The 19,325-nt window shown below is 33.6% G+C and overlaps 5 protein-coding genes and 1 long non-coding RNA gene across 8 annotated transcripts; 3 read left to right on the top strand and 3 right to left on the bottom strand.

Annotated features, from left to right (window-relative positions):
- Nucleotides 1-18: 18 nt before the first annotated feature.
- Nucleotides 19-2,622, top strand: LOC128882946 (uncharacterized). 2 transcript variants are annotated; one of them, XM_054134815.1, is made up of 12 exons: nt 19-69; nt 115-246; nt 297-465; nt 524-557; nt 620-725; nt 862-1,007; nt 1,052-1,158; nt 1,206-1,339; nt 1,386-1,471; nt 1,525-1,614; nt 1,692-1,859; nt 1,942-2,622. In XM_054134815.1, the coding sequence occupies exons 1-12, from the start codon at nt 55-57 to the stop codon at nt 2,498-2,500; spliced, it is 1,746 nt and encodes a 581-aa protein (XP_053990790.1). In that variant the 5' UTR covers nt 19-54; the 3' UTR covers nt 2,501-2,622. The 2 variants fall into 2 exon arrangements, with proteins under 2 accessions (XP_053990790.1, XP_053990789.1); XM_054134814.1 differs by having other exon boundaries at nt 297-725.
- On the bottom strand, nt 68-581 carry LOC128882953 (uncharacterized). 2 transcript variants are annotated; one of them, XR_008458640.1, is made up of 3 exons: nt 502-581; nt 260-429; nt 68-199 (listed from the first exon to the last, which is right to left on the bottom strand). It is a non-coding gene; the product is annotated as an uncharacterized LOC128882953 (long non-coding RNA). The 2 variants fall into 2 exon arrangements; XR_008458641.1 differs by having other exon boundaries at nt 260-341; nt 394-509.
- On the top strand, nt 2,530-4,682 carry LOC128882947 (proline-rich proteoglycan 2-like). The gene is made up of 8 exons (XM_054134816.1): nt 2,530-2,672; nt 2,728-2,815; nt 2,871-2,985; nt 3,147-3,239; nt 3,287-3,347; nt 3,395-3,613; nt 3,673-3,776; nt 3,841-4,682. The coding sequence occupies exons 1-8, from the start codon at nt 2,633-2,635 to the stop codon at nt 4,462-4,464; spliced, it is 1,344 nt and encodes a 447-aa protein (XP_053990791.1). The 5' UTR covers nt 2,530-2,632; the 3' UTR covers nt 4,465-4,682.
- A 175-nt stretch (nt 4,683-4,857) lies between these two features.
- On the top strand, nt 4,858-7,710 carry LOC128882950 (dnaJ homolog subfamily C member 9-like). Its single transcript, XM_054134820.1, has 7 exons — nt 4,858-5,037; nt 5,104-5,209; nt 5,262-5,403; nt 5,468-5,570; nt 5,633-5,794; nt 5,848-5,975; nt 6,021-7,710. The coding sequence occupies exons 1-6, from the start codon at nt 4,927-4,929 to the stop codon at nt 5,941-5,943; spliced, it is 720 nt and encodes a 239-aa protein (XP_053990795.1). The 5' UTR covers nt 4,858-4,926; the 3' UTR covers nt 5,944-5,975; nt 6,021-7,710.
- A 166-nt stretch (nt 7,711-7,876) lies between these two features.
- LOC128882867 (uncharacterized) lies at nt 7,877-16,378 on the bottom strand. Its single transcript, XM_054134655.1, has 35 exons — nt 16,299-16,378; nt 16,162-16,238; nt 15,948-16,078; nt 15,818-15,881; nt 15,678-15,761; nt 15,483-15,576; nt 15,224-15,408; nt 15,031-15,169; nt 14,905-14,976; nt 14,773-14,856; nt 14,669-14,719; nt 14,496-14,614; nt 14,276-14,447; nt 14,124-14,209; nt 13,872-14,070; nt 13,528-13,750; nt 13,245-13,450; nt 12,988-13,185; nt 12,833-12,932; nt 12,587-12,762; nt 12,309-12,527; nt 12,143-12,196; nt 11,867-12,078; nt 11,640-11,739; nt 11,487-11,585; nt 11,283-11,414; nt 11,139-11,232; nt 11,016-11,077; nt 10,713-10,949; nt 10,124-10,662; nt 9,508-10,079; nt 8,997-9,443; nt 8,723-8,926; nt 8,547-8,651; nt 7,877-8,489 (listed from the first exon to the last, which is right to left on the bottom strand). Exons 2-31 carry the CDS (start codon nt 16,209-16,211, stop codon nt 10,067-10,069), a joined length of 4,194 nt encoding a protein of 1,397 aa, XP_053990630.1. The 5' UTR covers nt 16,212-16,238; nt 16,299-16,378; the 3' UTR covers nt 7,877-8,489; nt 8,547-8,651; nt 8,723-8,926; nt 8,997-9,443; nt 9,508-10,066.
- A 237-nt stretch (nt 16,379-16,615) lies between these two features.
- Nucleotides 16,616-19,268, bottom strand: LOC128883036 (rhomboid-like protease 4). Its single transcript, XM_054134997.1, has 6 exons — nt 18,972-19,268; nt 18,832-18,878; nt 18,077-18,712; nt 17,770-17,981; nt 17,396-17,662; nt 16,616-17,334 (listed from the first exon to the last, which is right to left on the bottom strand). The coding sequence occupies exons 1-6, from the start codon at nt 18,977-18,979 to the stop codon at nt 17,185-17,187; spliced, it is 1,320 nt and encodes a 439-aa protein (XP_053990972.1). The 5' UTR covers nt 18,980-19,268; the 3' UTR covers nt 16,616-17,184.
- Between the last annotated feature and the right edge of the window lie 57 nt (nt 19,269-19,325).

Here is a 19,325-nt window from a genome sequence, read left to right on the forward strand (position 1 = left end):
CAGTCCATAAAAAAACTATCTACAGCCTGTTGACCTATTGAAGTTCAAAGTAAAATGAAGCGAAAAAAGGTAACAATATGTGTATATGTATCAAATAGAAACTTTTTTTTTTAGAATGTGGTTTATTGTTACAACACATCTGCATTGAAAGAAAAAGAGAAATTATTATTGGATTTGATTTCCTACAGTGGTGAGGAGGCTAAAAACGAGCATACTCAAACATTTTTAAGAAGCGTACACTTTCGGGTAATTTACCTACTTAGTTAACGTGAGACAATTAGAGGTTTTTTAAGCAGAATGAATTTCGAAAAGTTTCTTTTGATAACTGCGACATTAAGAAACTAAAGCATGTTTCATTATGCGATACTGTCCTTATTGATAGTTCTAATATACCGGATTTAAGTTTAACACAAGCAGCAAAAAAGGAATCTAAGGATATGAATGTAAAAGGTTTCGACGCTTGTGGTAATTCAAATAATGCATTCCTAAACGTGGGTTCACCTGTATGGTCAATGGATTTCAGCCCTATTTTCGAAGCTGATCATGGGTTATTTACAGTATTAGCATTATCAACGTCGAGTCACAGAAACCCTACAACACCATGTATGCCTTCTAACAGTGACTTACTGAATATGCATGCGGATCATGCTTCAACTATTCAACTGTGGAAGGTGACACCGTCGTCACTCAATACGTCATCTCTAGTTCTGTTTTGGATTCAAAAGGTCGGCCGATATGTGAAAAATATCTACACAGCTTTATACTTGTAAACATTTTTTCAATTGAAGCAAGTGAAAATGTGTCAATGCTTTTACTAATGAAAATTATTAATTTAACAAAACACGTTGTTTTAACGTTTAGGGACAATATTGCCGTTCGTTAGAATGGGCGCGTTACTCTAACCTGTCGTCAACCCATATTGGACTATTGTTTTTTATCCAAGGAGATTGTTCTGTATGCTGTTACAGCATTCCCTCTTTACCGTTTACGGAATTAAAAAACCCACAGTAAATCATGATGAAACCGGCAAATCGTTTACGAATTATTTTAGATTATTTGAAAAAAAACCAGTTTGGCAATGTAGTAGTACTTTATTCAGCTGTGTTAGTCCTGCGCCGTTTTATACGTTATCGGCTAGTGTTCTAAATAAAAGTGAAAGTAAGCTTTCACCTAATAAAACGCAATAAAGCACATTTATTATACAGACTCGAAATCCGGGCTTCGTATAGCCGCTGGGTGTACGAATGGTCGACTTCAGATCATATATTTGAACGCAAGTCTACTTGAAGAACCAAAAACTATGTCTTCCTTCAAGACTGAGATTGTTGTTGCAGATAAGGTCAGTTTTTTTTTAAATGCACTATTTAGTTATTCTATGAATAAAGATTCCAATAAGCTCTGTAGCGTGGTGTCCTTGTACACCCGTTCATTTCGTTGCCGCTAGCACTGTATCAGGAATTGTTAAAATTTGGTATGTCGTTAATGTTTCTACTTGACTTTTTTAATGTTTGCTATTTTTTTAAGGGATATTCGACAACCTTTGAACGGATGCATTTATCGGCTCGAATATTCTCGGAGACCTGTTTATAATATCGTATGGCCACCTACAAGACGGTATGTTTCATTGTTTTCTTTTGTCCACTACCAAAATTTTTTTAAGCGAATCTTTTATTTTTTCATTGAAATATAAGATTTCTTTACGCTTGTCAAAATACCGCTTGGTTTTTGGATACTTTAACTCAAGAATGTCATCAAAGACCAACAGGGAGTACCAACTATTCTAGTTTACGCAGTGAACAACCTGCTTGGTCGTGTGCAGCTCTAAATTATCTTGCGTTGTTTGCATGCGATAAAGGACAGTAAGCATACTTTTTAATTTTAGTGTTTTGAAAAAAAATAGATTAAGTTGTATTTTTTTGTTATTAATTTTTGTATCACAAGGTTACTCCTACAACCTATACATCGTATAACAAAGACACCTGAGGCTTTTCAATGGATGATTGAGTGGAAGATTGTCAGGAAACAAGATAATTACTACAAGGAATCTTTTAAAGAGAACAGTAATTCAACAGAGCAGCTGATGCCAAATTCTCAAGCCGCTCAGGATACGTGTCTAAGAAAAGAGTGTTTTAAGAAAAAGTCATCTGATGAAGAAAATTTACGTATAAATTTCCACAAGGAAGTATCCTTATTTTATACCAAAAGCATACTCTCTTGTCGTCACGCTGACGCGTTATTGCAGCTCAACGTACGAATTGGGAAAAATATTAACTGTAACAAAAGCACTGATATGAAGAAATCCATAAATGATACATTACCAAATTGTTTAAATGAAATAAAAGAATTCGAGGAAAAAGAGTGTTTATGTCGACTTCATTCAGTTTGTACCTTAGACACAACGATTTACCCTAAATCACCAAACCCTTTGATTGCTGTTGGTGGATCTCTTGGAATAGTTAATATATTCAATCCTACTAATTGGGGTTTTGAAAAAGATTAAGCAAATTTAGTTTTTTAATAAATACAATTTTCTTAAAGATTATGTAAATCGACTGCATGTGTATCAGATCACACCAGGTCACTTAAATTAAAATAATAACATTACGTTATAAGATAAAATTAATCTCAAAATATGTCGTTAAATCCTCTACTGGGAAAAAATGCTGCATATAGTAGGCTAAAAAAAAATTAATCCGTTATTGGTTAAATTTTTTTTTGAAACGCTAGATAGCGAGATCGTTCCTTTGCCGTTACCGAACGAAATATTTTTAATGCGGCGGACGAATGTATCCATATGTTTATCCAAAGCTACAGGGCAGTGATTGTCTAGATTTTCAGTTCAATTGCATATAAAAACTTTTTTTTTTAAGATCACAAGCCTTAAAAGGTAAAGGAAGTATTTTTTTACTCAGTTTTCGTCTTGTTTTCGTTCGCTCTGGGGATCCGCGTAATCATAAAGATTTTAACAGCATTGAATTGCCTTTGGTAATAGAGTTCACTTAGAGTAACAACTTTCATGAGTTGATTCGCACCATAAATAATTATATTTGCCGAGCTGTATTGCTTTTTCATAACGAATTCCGTTATAACGAAATTTTTATTACTTAAATTAAATAAAAAGTGTCATTATACGATATTTTAACCAGGCTTTAATCACACACGAGCATGATCCTACAAAATTACCCGAACTTCGACAACCAGTATTTGGCTGTACTCAGTTGATTGGTAGAATTTATCCGGTAGGCGCAAGGGTTCCAACTTTAAAAAACTATTTTTCATGTGCTAGAACTCCCAATCGCAGTACCCTTTACGAGACGACGTTGTCTGGACATTATACTTTGAAAAAAGTATTCACATAGAATTTTATGTAATATGAAGTATAAATGTATGTTAGGTTGTGAATCATTTTGTGGCGCTTTTTTTCACGTAATAAAAAAAGTGAAAAGCTTTCCCGGACCTCCCCGCATCACCGGTTCACCGGTTAATTCAAACGAGTTGTTAGCTTTTGCGAATCCTTCAGATCCTTCAGAGATCTATATGACCCAACCAATTTTAGAGCAACAAAGTAATTTCAATGATACTACAATTTACCAAGAGTATAATTTGGATCCTGGTATTTTTACGGTTGCTTTTTTCTTTAATATTGCAATGTGTGTTTATCTTATACTCCAGATCATTCAAGGCATAATTTTCATCATACACATCCTGCTGAAAACGCTTTAAATAACACATATTCAGTAGAAAACCAACCCAGAGTATTTTCTGCACCACAAAATGTAAGGTTACTAATGCGCAGTAGTAATTCTTTTTCCGTAGGTTTGTCAATAAAATCATTTGTAGGCATCTTCTGGACATGTTGATGGAAGACATGAAAACCATCCTCAAGGAGCATCAGGGTACCCTTCTGAAGGAACACCAGGGTACCCTCCTCAAGGAGTATTAGGATATCATCTTCAAAGAGCACCAGAGTATCCTTCTCAAGCAGCACCAGCGTACCCTTCTCAAGGAGCACCAGCGTACCCTTCTCAAGGAGCACCAGGGTATCCTTCTCAAGGAGCACCAGGGTATCCTTCTCAAGGAGCACCAGGGTACTTTCCTCAAGGAGCGCCAGGGTACCCTCCTCATGGAGCATCAGGGTACCCTTCTGAAGGAACACCAGGGTATTCTCCTCAAGGAGTATCAGGATACCACCCTCAAGGAGCACCAGGCTACCCTTCTCAAGAAGCACCAGGGTACCCTCAGCAAGGAGCACACGCGTACTCTCCTCAAGGAGTACCAGGGTACCCTTTCCAAGGACCACCAGGGTACTTTTTTCAAGGACCACCAGGTTACCCGCCTCATGGTGTACCAGGGTACCCGCCTCATGGTGTACCAGGGTACCCGCCTCAAAGAGTACCAGGGTACCCTCCTCAAGGAGTACCCGTCTATCCTGTTCCAGGAGCACCTGTGTACCATCCCCGTTAAAAACTAATGTGTTGTATTTAAATACGCACGATATAAAACCCTTTTAGAAACGGGTTATTCACGCTACCTAAAAATAAAGTATACTATGATTTTTGATAAAAAATTAAACATGTAGTCCGCCTTGAATAAATATATTCGGCAGAGTTCTATTTCAAGCGTTAATTTAAATCCTCAATAACTATTTGAATTGTGAAAAAAACGCGTTTGTAAACAAGTTATTTTTATTAATGTAATCTTATTCGCTAATTTGTAACTCATCGATTAAAAAAACTATAAAACAATATTTTCTTTGTTCCTACGACACGTATTTTAGTTAATTAAGAAGAAAAAGTTATATGCTGGCTGATTTTTGAAAAGAATGTGAAAACTATAAGCGCTAGCATCTGAAGTATCATGTGGCATGGTATTTGGCATAAGTTGTAGTGCCTTAATCGTTTAATCAAAATTATTTTTTGAAATAGTATGTCTTCTAAAATTTCTTTGTATAGCATTTTAGGAGTTGATAAAGATGCTCCTCAAAAACAGATAATAAAAGCGTTTCGCTTACTGGCGATTCAACTTCATCCTGATAAGGTACTTAATTGAGTGTTTTGTTCATGGATAAATACTGGTACAAAATATTGATGTTTTTGATACAAGCGTCTTTCTGACAAAAAAGTTGCAACAGAAGAATTTCAAGCATTACAAACGGCATATGAAGTCTTAGGAGATCCTCGCAAAAGAGAAATTTATGATTCAACAGGAGGTAAAAAAATGTAGTATAATTGTAGCTCGGTGTGCAATTCGTATTATTAAAGAGATATCCGATGATCTTGAAATCAAAGTCTCTAAATGGAGAGGGAATCGGGCACCCATTACACTTGAGGAAATTGTGGAATATGAGAAATTGTACAAAGGTTCTACAGAAGAAAAGCAAGATTTAGCACAAATGTTTTTAAGGTTATTCGAATTTTATTTAAATTTTAGTAGAGTACATTTCACGCATTTTTTTTTTTTAATTTAGATTTAATGGAGATGTTAAAAATATTTTAGAATATATTCCTTTTAGTAAGCCCTGTGACGTTGATCGTTACATAAAAGTATTACAAGATATGATCGCGGAAAAAGTAATACTACAGAAATTGTAGAAAAGTTCAAAAAATTTTTTTAATATCTTTTTTATTTGCAGGTATTGACGGTGACGGAAGAATCTTTACGTCAGTTTAGAAGATCCCAAAAAATTTTGTTAAAACATTGCGCAAAATATATAATAAGAAGTAAAAAAGAGAAAAAAAAATGTCGAAAAGAAGCAGAACCTTCAAGTTTAGACGCTTTAGTTCAAGCGATTCAAGTACGCACAAAAAAAAATTTTATGATATAGTTTTTTTTCGTAAATTTACTTAGGAAAAAAAACAGCAACGCAAGGAGAGTAGCTTTTTTGACGCTCTAGAGGCGAAGTATTGCAAAACAAAAAAACCTAAAACTTTTTCCTTATTTTAATTAAAAACAGGTACTCTTGTAACTTAGAAACGGTACGTCTTTTACATTTTGACCATGAAAAAACAAATTTTTACTAGGCACAAAACTGAATTGCAACTGAACACGTGTTACTAGTATATTAATGTGGTACTAATTTCTTTTCGAGATTAAATTTACAGATAAAGATGTTTTTTGAATTTTAAAAATAAAATGTGACATAAGTGAATAGATATGTCAAATCAAAAGAATATGATTCCTGTTAACGTTTCCATTCCACCACCACCGGAGTACCCTATCGAAGCTCCCAATTTGACCGATTCAATAACAAACATGAAACAAAATATTTTGCTACACACCCAACAACCTCCTTCATGTATTTCTGTAGAAGGTGTGAATACTAAGGTTTTTGGAGATGTCAAACTGACTTTGGACGATTTGAAAGCTAATGTTCTCGGATATTTTTCAGCATTGTACAAACCGCATGGAATTACAATAGAAGAAAAGATAGCCGATCTTCGAAAATCGTATAACATGTTTGAGCCACAGTTTGATAGTAAAAATAGGTTTTCATGTCATAGCACTTTCAAACCAGAATTTTTTGAAGAACCAACAAATTTGCGCATCAATCCACTAACAATGCTTCCTTTTGAATACAGTGATTATCAAAGGCTTTGTGGTCTTCGTCCCAGTGGGCTTTCTTATCAAGATCACCAAGAGCCTAATAAATTACAGCACCATACACCTTTTACAGTGCCTTTGTCGATACTAGACGAGAACGGTACTGTAAGAAAACCTCTCTCACCCACTCTTTCTAAGCCATTAACTTCCTTAAATGCAAATATAACGAATTCTGAGCCTTTAAATCATCATTATGCTCAGAGCTTTCATGCACCGTTAAATTTCGATTCTTTATTGTCGCCGTCCGCTACACCGCGCTTGACTGTGAGTCACGACAATCTATCCGGTTCAACTTTCTTAACTTCTACTCGTTTGAAAGATTCAACACCATATTCCAGCTCACATCACGTTTCCTCACCTATAAATGATAACTATGTAAAGGAAGGGCTAACACAGAATTTGGCTCAACAGTACTTTGATAAGATGAAACAGCTTAAAACATGTGCTCCTTTAGGTGTCACAGATCTCGTCCATGATGTTAAACTTCAGGTTGATAAGGCAACTCATCGTTTAGACAATCTTTCAAGCACGTTAGCCCGTGAAACAGAAAACCCTAGTCTCAAGTCTTACAGTTACACACGATGTCCAAACTATAAAAGAAAGCCACGTTTCGGGTCACAAAAGGAAATGGAAGAATGCATGTTACAACTTTATGCAGATCTTTATTCTCAAGTTGAATGGAACGAACGACGCATTAAAGCGTTACGGCAAAAAATGCAACTATTTCAAATAACCGCAGCGTCGTTTGCATCCACTCGTATAGATCCGCGCGACGCGTCTTAACCACTTAGTCTCTTTTTTTGCAGCTAGTAATGTTTTTGAGCCACACCATTTTTGTGTTACTTATCAACACAGTTTATCAAATATAATTTTCGCGGTTGTACTATTCAACGTGAGCTCCGCGTAATGCTTTTTATTTCTAAAGTAGTAAAAGAATTTTCTTTTCCCTCACTCCGTCTCCGCACATTTTTAGAATTTTTTTTTTTTTTTTGTTAAAAACCATTGATCTACTCGTTTGTGTTTTTTTATTCTTTAACGTAATTTTAAAAAATTAACTTGTAGGTTAAATGTTTCTTAACCTAAAACTCATCAACACTTGTTGCTCTTCAATTTGTTTTTGAGACCACGTTTGGCGTAGTTCATTTACCCCAGTGCAGTAACAATAAACTACGGTTTGTCATCTTGTACTACTACGCTGTGTCATAATGTTGCACTGCACTAGAATCTTATAGGTGTCTTAGGTACCGAATGAATTTCACATGTAAACGGGCGATTGTTCTAGTTGTTCACTAAAAAAGGTCATAGATTTTTGAAGACTACACGTCAAGTGGAAAGTTTTTTTCTTTTGCCGTATAAAACGTTTTAATACAAATTTTGATCGAGTTGTGAGTAGAAACGTGAACTCGTTGCGCTGAACATTACGTGTTTGAAGCGTCGTGACAAAAAAAAGAACGGTAACGAAATTTTTGGTGAACAAGGAATCAATTGAAATAAATATGCTTAATTAAAAATTATAAATTTACTGTGTATACTAAACAAGATATTCTCTAATTGAAACTCTGGAACGGGTAGGCACGATGTACATAAAGTCACATTTTTGTTCTATATTTGAGGGAAATGAGGTGAAGAGTGAAAAAAAGCCAACAGAAAGAGTGGCTGTAGGAAAGTGAAGAGGTTTCAACTGGTTTGATTCCTTCGTCACAGATTGCGGTGTCTGTTAAGAGAGAATCGGAAAAGGACGTATTTGCGAAGGAATCCAAACATCGTTGATGGTTGATCACGTATGCTGCTGACGCAATCATGATTCGCTCCTCTTCGGTTTTGAGTAAGAGCAAACGTGCAATTGAAATTTTCACTTTTTTTAAAAGCTTAGTAAAGGTGTTTATAACCTAAAACAAGACAAAACAGTAGGTGTCATCTATGGAGCTTGCTGCAATATATCTTACGACTTCCTTTGTATCACTAAATCTTTTTTGTCTGTCGTTAAAAGCGAGTCCTAGAACAAGAGATGTTTCATCCGACATACTAAATTGCGTTCTAATTAAGTCCCTCTTTTAAAAAAGAAATATATTAAAACAAGAAAGTAATAAAATTTCATGTTGTTTTCCTACTGCAAGCTTACTTCCTCAAGAAAGTCATTTAAATAAGGAGTTATTAGATGGACTACTTTGAAAAAAGAAGGATGAACTAAATCGAGATCGAGTCTTTGAGTTGTTAAAACAGGAAATTGTTTCAAAACATAGGTCGTCAAGGATCCAAATTCGTCTACCAAAAATTTAAGCGATTCTTGTACATGGTCGTCTTCTTCTTCGCATGTATTTTGAAGCTAGAAACAATTAGAAAAGGTCGAGAGAATAAAACGTTACGGGGATACGTGGCGTAAGCCAAAACCATACTTTAAAAGGTTTTTTTTCCAATTCATCCTGAAGCATTTTTTCTTTATTGAAACAATAATTGTTGTGAGGTGTCTTCATATTAATTAAAAAGCGCTCTGTTTCATGAAAAGGAACTGGTAAAAAGTACAGAGTGTTAGTCTTGTTTAAAAAAGTGTCACATGCTGAAAAGGACGATTTCTTCAACTGCATGGCTGCGCTAGTGCTAAGATTTGTATGCTTGGAAAAAGAATTCTCTAAAAGAATACGTGACGACTCAGCACATTTCGTTATAATGAGAACCGATCCAAAGAGAGGTAAACTGAATAGGGCGTTTGTTTCGTTCACATTTTCGACCAAAAATTTTGTGATGCGAGAAAAAATAATGTCGTCCACAAGATCAAGTGGATCAAGGTAGGTGTTAGGATACTTGAGGTTTTGACATTTTCGAATGAAAGAATGAATGTAAAGCTACATAGTAGAAACACAATGATGGTATATAGATATTCTTTTCAACAGCGTTAAAATGTATTACAGTGATGGTATGAAGAATCGTATCTAAAGAATGATTTACAAAAGATTCATTTTCAGGTTGACCAATCTGTTGGAAACATTCTTGTAAAAATTCAAAAGTTATAGGAAAGTAGCAGACGACTCGGCGCACTGCTTTTAATGCAGCAAAGCATTTCGGAGATGTTTCATCCAGATTCTCAAAAAATAATTTCTCATTTTTACATGTAGGAAACAAAAACGGCGGATGACTCGTGCTACAGGTATCAATGTCATACCATAATGGCTTAACTTGAATGTCCGCGTCTACTACTAGTTGGAAATCCCATAATTCAGTAAAAAAAGATACAGGTATCTTTTCAAATACTTGCATTTTGTCAAAATCACATTTAAAACATAATTTGACAACCCGTTCATGATCACTTGAAGAAACTTCCAAAACTAAAGGATAGTGACCAACAAGTATTGTCTTAGTAGTAATAAACCATTGATATAAATTTGAATAAAATGAAACAGCACTTTTGTCGTTTGCTTTTGCAATTCCTTTTATATAAAAAAAACAAGAAAAGAACGCAAGTGATGAACTAGCGCACATTTCTGAAGAATGTAACATATAGATTAGTTTAAAATATGAATATTACCTAAAGGATCTGAAAGAAAAATATTTTTTTTTTACAATTGAAAAAAAAAACATACGGGTTGATAAAAAAGTAGAACAATGTGATGTTAATTTGCAAAGGCTAATATCCGATGTTAAATATTCTAACGAATAATCCAAGGTGATGGGAGGAGAATCTGTCAGCTGTAAAAGTAAGGTCTCTATATGAAGGGGTTCAGATTGAATCATCATTTTGAAATGGTTCAATTGATTATCGGTGTTTTTACAATCATTATAAATCTTAGCTGGATTATTGACATCACACATTTGTGTAAAGGAATCAATAATGTGAATATCAAAGTGGAAGGTCGTTTTTGACAAAAGTGTTATATTTTCTGAAATAAAGGATAAAAGATCCGTTCCATACTTAAAAGGAGAATTGTATAAATACAGGCATGTGTAGCATTCCGATGTGTCTTCTGAATTATCTTTTGAATGAGACACAACTTGTTCTTCGTTTTTAAGGGTTATAACAGGATTTGAAATACGAATATGTCTAGAAGAACATGATTCGCTTCCAACCTTGATAAGAAAATAAATTAAAAAATAGTGCCACAAAGAAAACGACCTACTTGAACATCAAACGTAATATATTGTGTTTTTTGTGGTTTGTGCAAAACACATAAATCGAACAAGTTCACATAGATAGGACAGTGAAATAACCGGAGTTTCATCGACTTGTTACTAAATGGAAGTTCATCATATTCGTAAACGTAGATATTGGAAATCATAGATACGTTATTCGAAGAAAGTCTTTTTACTTTCCATTCGAAACGTAACCAATAAAAACCAATGTTCCCATTTTCTTCCTATATATAGGTGTTATATACCAGCACAAATAATCGTTTGTGATTCTAACAATTATAGGAACGTACACTAGGGTTATCCATCTTATCATATCTCAGAAAAGTGATTTTTTTTTTTGTTGATTGCGTTTCTAACAAAAAAAAAATACCTTAGTTGAATTTTTTGTTAAAGCAAATGCAACAAAAAAGTACTTAAAAATACGGATTTTGAACATTGTGTTGCTTTATCGTATATTTTTCCTAATAAAGACACGGATTTGTGGACGGGATTACGATCGCTTAGTTTCTATCAACGTATGTTATGAAATGCAGTGTGATGTTTTGAGTGTCACTTACGTATTGAGTATGGAAATGTGGTGTTGTGGTGTTATAATGAAACGATTTCAATACCACAGACTTGCCCGTTTTCACAGCATCAACAGCTTCACTGTGAAGGTATGCTAATTGAATGGTAGTTGAATGCAAACTCTAATGGAATAAAAAAAGAATAAAGTCAAGCGACTGCTTTCAAATTGAAAAATTATTTAATATGAGTATTACTTTTCCCGCCGCATAAATTTCTGGATCATGCGATTTGCGTATATGGCAAGAAGCTACCAAACATAATGAACGATCTTGTAAAGAAGATAAGTAATGATTCTAAAGCGTTGCGGATGATAAAATGGTAGTATTGTATTCTTACGCGTAACACACTTTAAGCCTTTCATGTAAAGATAAGTAAGCATCAAAACTTGGTTTAGCTTCGTTAGGTAGTACTGTATAAAATCCAGCTGGTTTAATGGATTTTTGTTTTCTAAAATAGAAAAACAAAGGCATGCGAGTAAAATAATGAACAATTATTATTACTGTAGAAAAAAAAAAAATTGTACACTTGCAACAAAAAAAAAAGTTTTTTTTTCACACGCATTTGAACGTCTTACAAATGAAGCTCCCATAAATGTGATACAATTCTAGGTTCCCAACATATAAAATATTGATCTCCATCCAAATCAGATCCTGACATCATACTTGGAATATCACGAAAGCCGTACTGGCGCTTAAGAACAGAATTATCAATATATGTGGGATCGTTAGGGTGAATATGTGCAGGATGACTTTTATGAAGACATGACGGATCGCTTCCTTCTGGAATCTGCGACATGACACGAAAACACTTTCTCCATTGTTATAACATTTGATTAAAAAAATAAGCCGACGTTTGTTGGAAAAACCACAACATTTTCTATACAGTTCAAGTGGGCATTGTCGACCTACAAAACGTACCACATTTAAAAAGTGTCGAGTGACTCGTTTTGATTATACAGAAACTTTTTTATGTTGAACAATATAAGCGTTGCTATAGATGAAATCATAAAAAGTTACCGCATAACATAATTGACAATCTCCGGGATATAAAATGGGAGCTTTAGCTATAAGTACAACGCCTTGGAGAATGACTTCTTCATATTCCATGTCGACTAATGGAACACTCGTGGTGTAAATCGGTTTGCGTAATTTGACGAAAACTTCTGGTAGCCCATTTCCGTGATCGTACTTTAAAGTTCTCGATTCATCGGCAACTCCGAATAAATTACAGCAAAACTGTCACGAAAAAAGCAAATAAATTAAAGGCCAAACATGACAAAAATAAGGGATCCTACTGAAGAATGAATCCAACTTGATTCGAGAACCAATCGTGTTTCGTTTTCAATCAGCAATTTTAAACAAGATTGAATGAAAGGCTCCTGAATTGATATTCTATTATTTAATAAGCATCGCAATAAATATATTGAATCAGATATGCACGAAGCGGATTGTAAAAATTGAATAGCTTTTTCTAAATAAAAAAAAAAAAAAAAAAAACTTTAATTGAAAATATTTAACAAATTTGAAGGGTTGAGACATACGTGGAGTCGTTCTAGAATCTGACATTAAAGTTAACTGTTCGTTTAATAAATCTAAAAAAATATTCCAATTCACACCAAGGCTATCCAACGCTAATAATATCTGGTAAATGATTTACCCATCATAAGAACATTAAAAAAGACATTGCAAAGTCTACTTGTTTATTAAAATGAGACGGCCGATAACTCGAATAAGCTAAAATATCGAGAGTTGTATTTTTTGAGATAAATTTGCGCATGGACATTCGAAAAACCACAGATAATGTTTTTGCATTATGTGATGTTGATTGTGTCCATTTGTTTCGAAACCACTCCGGATAATAACATAACATACCTTTAAAACCTTTATACCGAATCTATAATGACGAGGATAGACAACTATAAAAAACTTTTCTATTGAAACTTTCAACTTAACTTGAATAGCTGAAGGAAGAAAGTTTAATGAATTCTTAATTTGAACCTGCTCAAGAAATTTACGGGAACAAAAACCAACTCCATCAGTGAAATTATAGGAACCTAATGAAGGATTGGAAGGATTACGAAGAGATTCTATATCATCTATAAGAATAAACTGATTTTCTTCTAGCCCAACAAAGGATATGGCAGATGAAAATAATAAACCTAGCATTATCAAATCACATTTTTTTTTAATATTTTTTTTTAATGCACAACAAACGTTAGATGATTCTATAACCCACCCAAGTGGGCCATCATTTTGCCTGTTTGGAGACACGTAGAAAAATTACCAAACGATTCAAGTACTGACTCGATATTAATATTTTGTTTTTTTTTATGCACAAACCAACATCCTGACGATTTTAATTGACTCTGAGAATATCCAAAAAACAGAAGCTTCCAAGAATAAAGAATGATTCCGTTATCCATAATATGTTTTATTCGTAAAATCAAATGGTCAGAATTCTTTTCAAAACACGCAGAACAAAAATGAGTAAGACAAGTGGAGAGACAGAAAGAAAAAAAGAAGGAAGAAAATCATGTCACAGTAAACTATGCTTGAATTTTTTTTAAAAATGACACATACATCGGAAGATTCTGTTGCAATACAACCTTCATCTCGGAAATTAACTCGAAAAAAATCGAGTTCTTTTTTGTTAAATGTCCGTAGTACGCGATTTTCGAGCCACTCATACTCAGGAATTAAATAAATTTTGAATGGAGTTATTGTGATGGAAAATTGAAGGTTTTTCGGTATAGCAATTTTTGCATGGCCGGACGATTGTCTGAAAATAATTTGTTCAATTTTAAAAAAATCGTTGAATTCAATATAACTTACAATGAACTACAATATTTTAAACATCGATGATATAGACCGGAAAAAGTACAGTTAAAAGAACTATGTTGAAATTTTAAAAAAGCTACCTAAAAATTTTAGCGCACACAAAAAAAACAACATTGACGTGATTCTTTTTGTGAACGTCAAAGTACATTGAGAGTATCAAAAATCAGAGTGTCACTATACGCCTCTGGTTCGCAAAGGGACGCTAATTGAGGATCTAAACGTAAACAAAGTGGATCAGGAATAGCACCACGTGACATGAGAGCGATAAGTAACAGAACAATGTATTGTGGTCGGTAACGTTTAAGCTTCTTCATATATCTGGATGACAGTGCATAATTTGCAATACTTTGTGTTTTAATAGCTCACCTTTGAAACTGTTGTTCATGTAAGCCAGAGTATGACGGTAGTAGTGTTATACCAATATTAGATGATTTATGTAATAAAGAAGCTCGATACAAATATTTTTTAAACCTTGCAAGTGTACACTTTAACAATAGCAAAAAAAAAATGTTTTTTTTTTATTTGTCAAATCAGCGTACACTTGGTACGCAGCCTCTTGTTAAACAAATACACCAAGACTGTTGAAGTGCCTAGAATTTTATGATGTAATAACAAAACAAGTTAATCAAAAAAAAAAATTTACACTTAAAGGGTGGTCTTGGGCAGTTAAATTCGTTTGGGCAGTACAATACATTTCTGTAATAGGATTATAATCGCGAACCCATTGCTACAATGATAATAACATATTTTCCATTGTTTATAATAGTAGATTTACAAGAGATAAGTCAGGCGTTTTGTTAGGAGAATCAAGAATTTCCCTCTTGTCAAGGTACGGTTGACGATAAACCTTCATAATTGAAAATTTAAAAAACAAGTTAAAATTGAATTTTTGTCTAATTACAAGGGGAGCGCATAAAAGACGTAGACATAGAGTTACATTGAAAAAACCAGGTGTTTTTTCAAGTGGAGTCTCTTGCATTGGGATATTTCCGGGTACTAAAAAGTGAAATGGTATAACAATCTTAAACCACGTAGGATAACTAATGACACATCCAGTTTTTAAAATAAAGCATTACATTAACAAATTTTTGTACGTTTGTCTCAAAAGACGAATGTAAATGCAAATGATATTTTTAGTAATATCTACTTGCATAGAAATACTAGAAAACGAGACTGCGTCATGTTGATTGTTTGGAAGGAAAAAACAGCTTAGGCTTTCGTGAGATACGATTTCTCGGAATTTATAATGAGTCTTTGTTTCTTTATCAAAGCTTCCTTCCTTTACAACCACAAAAAATTAGTTTGTCTCAACCTTCACCTTGTGTTCTTATCAAATAGCAAAAAATTATTTACTATGATATTTCCTAGGGCCATGGTATTCGCAAAAAAGACTGTAAAGCTTTCTTTTACAGTCTTATCTAGGGAAACATGGCAATCCACGCTTGTTCTGAAAATATAGCATGAAAAGCTTTTTTTTTTTAAAGCAAAAGAAGGAATAGTAGAACAGAAAAGGGTTCTACCACACTCAAACACACACTGATAACGTACGGTTTTTCTGCTACAGGGATTTGTGAAAGAAAAATTGCGGAATTAACGGCAATCCAATTCATAAACGCCAACATAACAGAAGAACTTTATAGAGTGAAATATTTTCTGTACCAGTTACAAATGAAATACCAACATTTTACCTTGAAAATTTAATTTTCCAGTAATTTTTAACTTTAGAAATAGCTAACGTGCTTGCGAAATTATCTGAACACACATCATCCAATCACATCAATTATGATCTAATAACAAGAAGAGTGTGAACCGAAATACTTAGTAAATATGAATGCAATGTCCAAACATCACGAATGTCTAATTCCATATAAAGAGAATCAGGCGTGAAGTCCATACATTCGTTCAAAATATTTAAAGACTTTACTTTTGGCAATTGACAGTCATGCCATCTAAAGGTTCACACAACGTATTAGTAATGAAAGATTTAGAAATACACGTTATGGCCTGGCAACACTATTTCAGTAAAACTAACTTGCGTGTTATATACGGCAAGTCGAATGTTTCAGGACACATCAAGACCATCTGTTTTCATAAATCGAACGGTAATACCTAATAAAAATATTATTGTACTGACCAATTTTACAGTAAGAAATCAGTTGAGAGACACACCTTAGTTTTAAAATTGAATTTTAAAAGCTCAAGTTTTAGCTTAAACCTTAAACACGCTTTTCAACTCCTTCAGAACCAAGCCTACTCTGCCGCTTGATGTTTTTCTGGCATGTCAAGTGTAGAATTGGCTAAAAGTGTTTCATTGCATTTTCCCTTACTATTTTGAATCAACCAATTTTTAATAAAAAACATCTACCTAATGTGAGCTGGAAAAATTTATTGATCAATTAACGTTTTGATTGAGCATTACGAAAAAATTGTGTTGCGAAATTTGAAAATATATGTTGATTTGAAAAATTTGTAATACAAGAATCAAGTGTTTTTTTTTTCTTAATGTTGTTTAATTTTTGTTTAAAAAGTAAGATCTCAATAGTACTCTATTATGAGTGCAAAGAATAGCGAAAGATGAAAATGATGTTATTCTTTATTATAACCACTCTTTTAAAGTACATTGAAAATGAGTAATTTTACACTCGCCATTCGCACCTGAATTGTACTCAAAAAATCCCTTGTTTGTTTTATTCACAAATCAACTCATATACAGCAACCTTTTGCCTATATTGCTTCAAATAAAGTAATATTTTTTTTCCTATAATACAAAATGAGTTCTTATGAAAAACAAATTTTTTTTTTAAATCCTTCCTATCGTAAATATAGAAATACTAAGACGACCAATCAAAGCTACGAAAAAGAAAATTATCAATCTGGCGGAAATCGCTATAGAAGCATTAACAAATTTATAAAAGGGCTTATGAGGTGAGAATGGTGAATTATATGAATTAAAATACATAAAAAACGGATATTGAAGATACACTCAAAATTATACTAAATATCTTGGTTGAAAAGATAGTGTATCTTGTGATACGCCAAAAGGTCAGCATGTTTGTTACTCACTGACACTTTCGCAGTACCATTCATTTGTTCCTTTAATATACCCACATTCGCAATTCATAAATCCTTTGAATGTTAATTGACCAACTGGTGTATATTCAAATGAAACATAAATAAGCAAGAAACAAAAACACCATAGTCCAATCTGTGGGGAAAAATGAAAATTGATAAAAACATTAAACAAATAATTTTCTTTTTTTCCTTACTAATAATACAAGAGGTACAGATCTTAATATCCATTCCCACGGCCCACAACTATATTTAGGAAAGCATCGTGTTTGACAAAAACGAAGAATTCGTCCACGGCGTAAGACTTTTTTAGGCGGATCTATATACGATGCAAGAGTTTCCGATTGAACTTTATTCTTGTCATTGTGGCCGTTATTTTTTTTTTTCAATTTTACAACGGAACCACAAATATTGGCTGTAGGTATTGTTGCTAAACTACTACATAATCCTCCGAAGAGTCCTCCCTTCAACACAACAAAAATGTAGACGGTTAGTGCAAAATAATTGTTTATTTTAAACCACCAAAATCAAATTCAATATTATAGTTTAAAATTCAGCTATTTAAATTTACCATATGAGCCCAATTATCAGTTTTAGATGTGAAACCCGTTATGAGTGAAAGAATTACCACGACAAGAGAAAATCCTAGAAGAAAACGAGGTCTTGGAATACTGGACCAAAATTCTAAGCAATAGGTTATCATGGCACCCATGAGACCAAAAAGTGCCCCTGATGAGCCTACTGTCGTAGTGCATGGGTTACATATAGCGGACATTAAATTTCCTACGATGATTGACATGATCGTTGAAAACAGTTTAGACATAATTCTTTTCTCTTATAAACTCTTTCAAAATTCTTTAACGATGAATGGCACTAACCTGTCACACCGGAAACAAAATATATAATCATAACGCGTAGCATTCCCCAATCAGGTTCAAACATAAACAAATATTGGAGTTGAGATAAGACATTTAAAAGTAAGTGTATCCACCCAGCATGCATCCACATGGACCAAAAAATACGGAACGTTTCGCCTTTATTTCGAATGTGATTAACGTTTAAACCTCCTAATTTTAACAGAACTTCTGCAGAAGCTCCAATAAGCCCATTGGCCTCGCTACTATCATGAAATGTAGCATTTTCCGTTTTGTTTAAACATAGAGATTGTAAAAAGACAAACAATAAAACAGCCGACGATGTTAATAGCATAACTAAACGCCCTCTTAAAGGATTATTTTTTAATGCGGGGTCAAACACTTTCTTCTGTTTCTGTGCTCCTTTTTTTCGAAATTTCCCCATACGAGGGGATGCCAAAGGATTAAGTGGGGCTCTCCTATTTACAGTGCCTTCAAACGTTGTAGGTAATTTACGTAAAAGCTTATGATCATCATTTTCATAGGCTAGAGATTCCTTATATGCATTCAATGCGCTTTGTTTTACTTGTGGGTCTTCTTTAAGAAATTCGTTATACACAGTCCAAAGAACTTCAGCATACTCATCGTGTGTGTAGCCCCCTAATATAAAGCAGTAGCATAGATTCTTTTTCAGCACAGAAAGTAAACCGCTATCATAAAATTTCAAGAAAATTCAATATTTCTAATCTCAAAAAACCTTGTTTTTAAAATAGACTTACGGGAATTGACGCGAGAAATCGCCGAAAATTTGTTACTTGATTCATTTCTATTTATATCCAAAACAACGAAAACAATTTAAAATAGTATGAGAAAAAACGCTAGCAAGTTACATTTGCTAACATTTTCTTGAAATACATACGTGATCATTTTCAAGAATTTGACAACAATTATAACACGGCGGTAATTTGTTACATTTACTTAGAAACTATAAAAAATCTCAAGCAGTCGACGATTATCCGTGAAACAGTTAATACCATTTTGACGTAGAGCGCTTTACTAATAAAAAAAAGAATTAACGGAAAAAAACAAGCAGGAAGAAGCAATCAATAAAATGCTTTAGCTTTAAAAAAAAAGTAACTGGATTGAAAAGTTCTTCTAAAAAGTATGTATGTTATTGCTTGAAATAGATTTTCTAAAAAGTTCTGTATAAAAACAATTTTGACTTCGGATATGAAAGTTAAAAAGTGAGAACACGACACAGTATGTGGAACTA

The sequence above is a fragment of the Hylaeus volcanicus genome, unplaced genomic scaffold (assembly GCF_026283585.1).
Source record: "Hylaeus volcanicus isolate JK05 unplaced genomic scaffold, UHH_iyHylVolc1.0_haploid 12197, whole genome shotgun sequence".
NCBI classification, from domain to species: domain Eukaryota; kingdom Metazoa; phylum Arthropoda; class Insecta; order Hymenoptera; family Colletidae; genus Hylaeus; species Hylaeus volcanicus.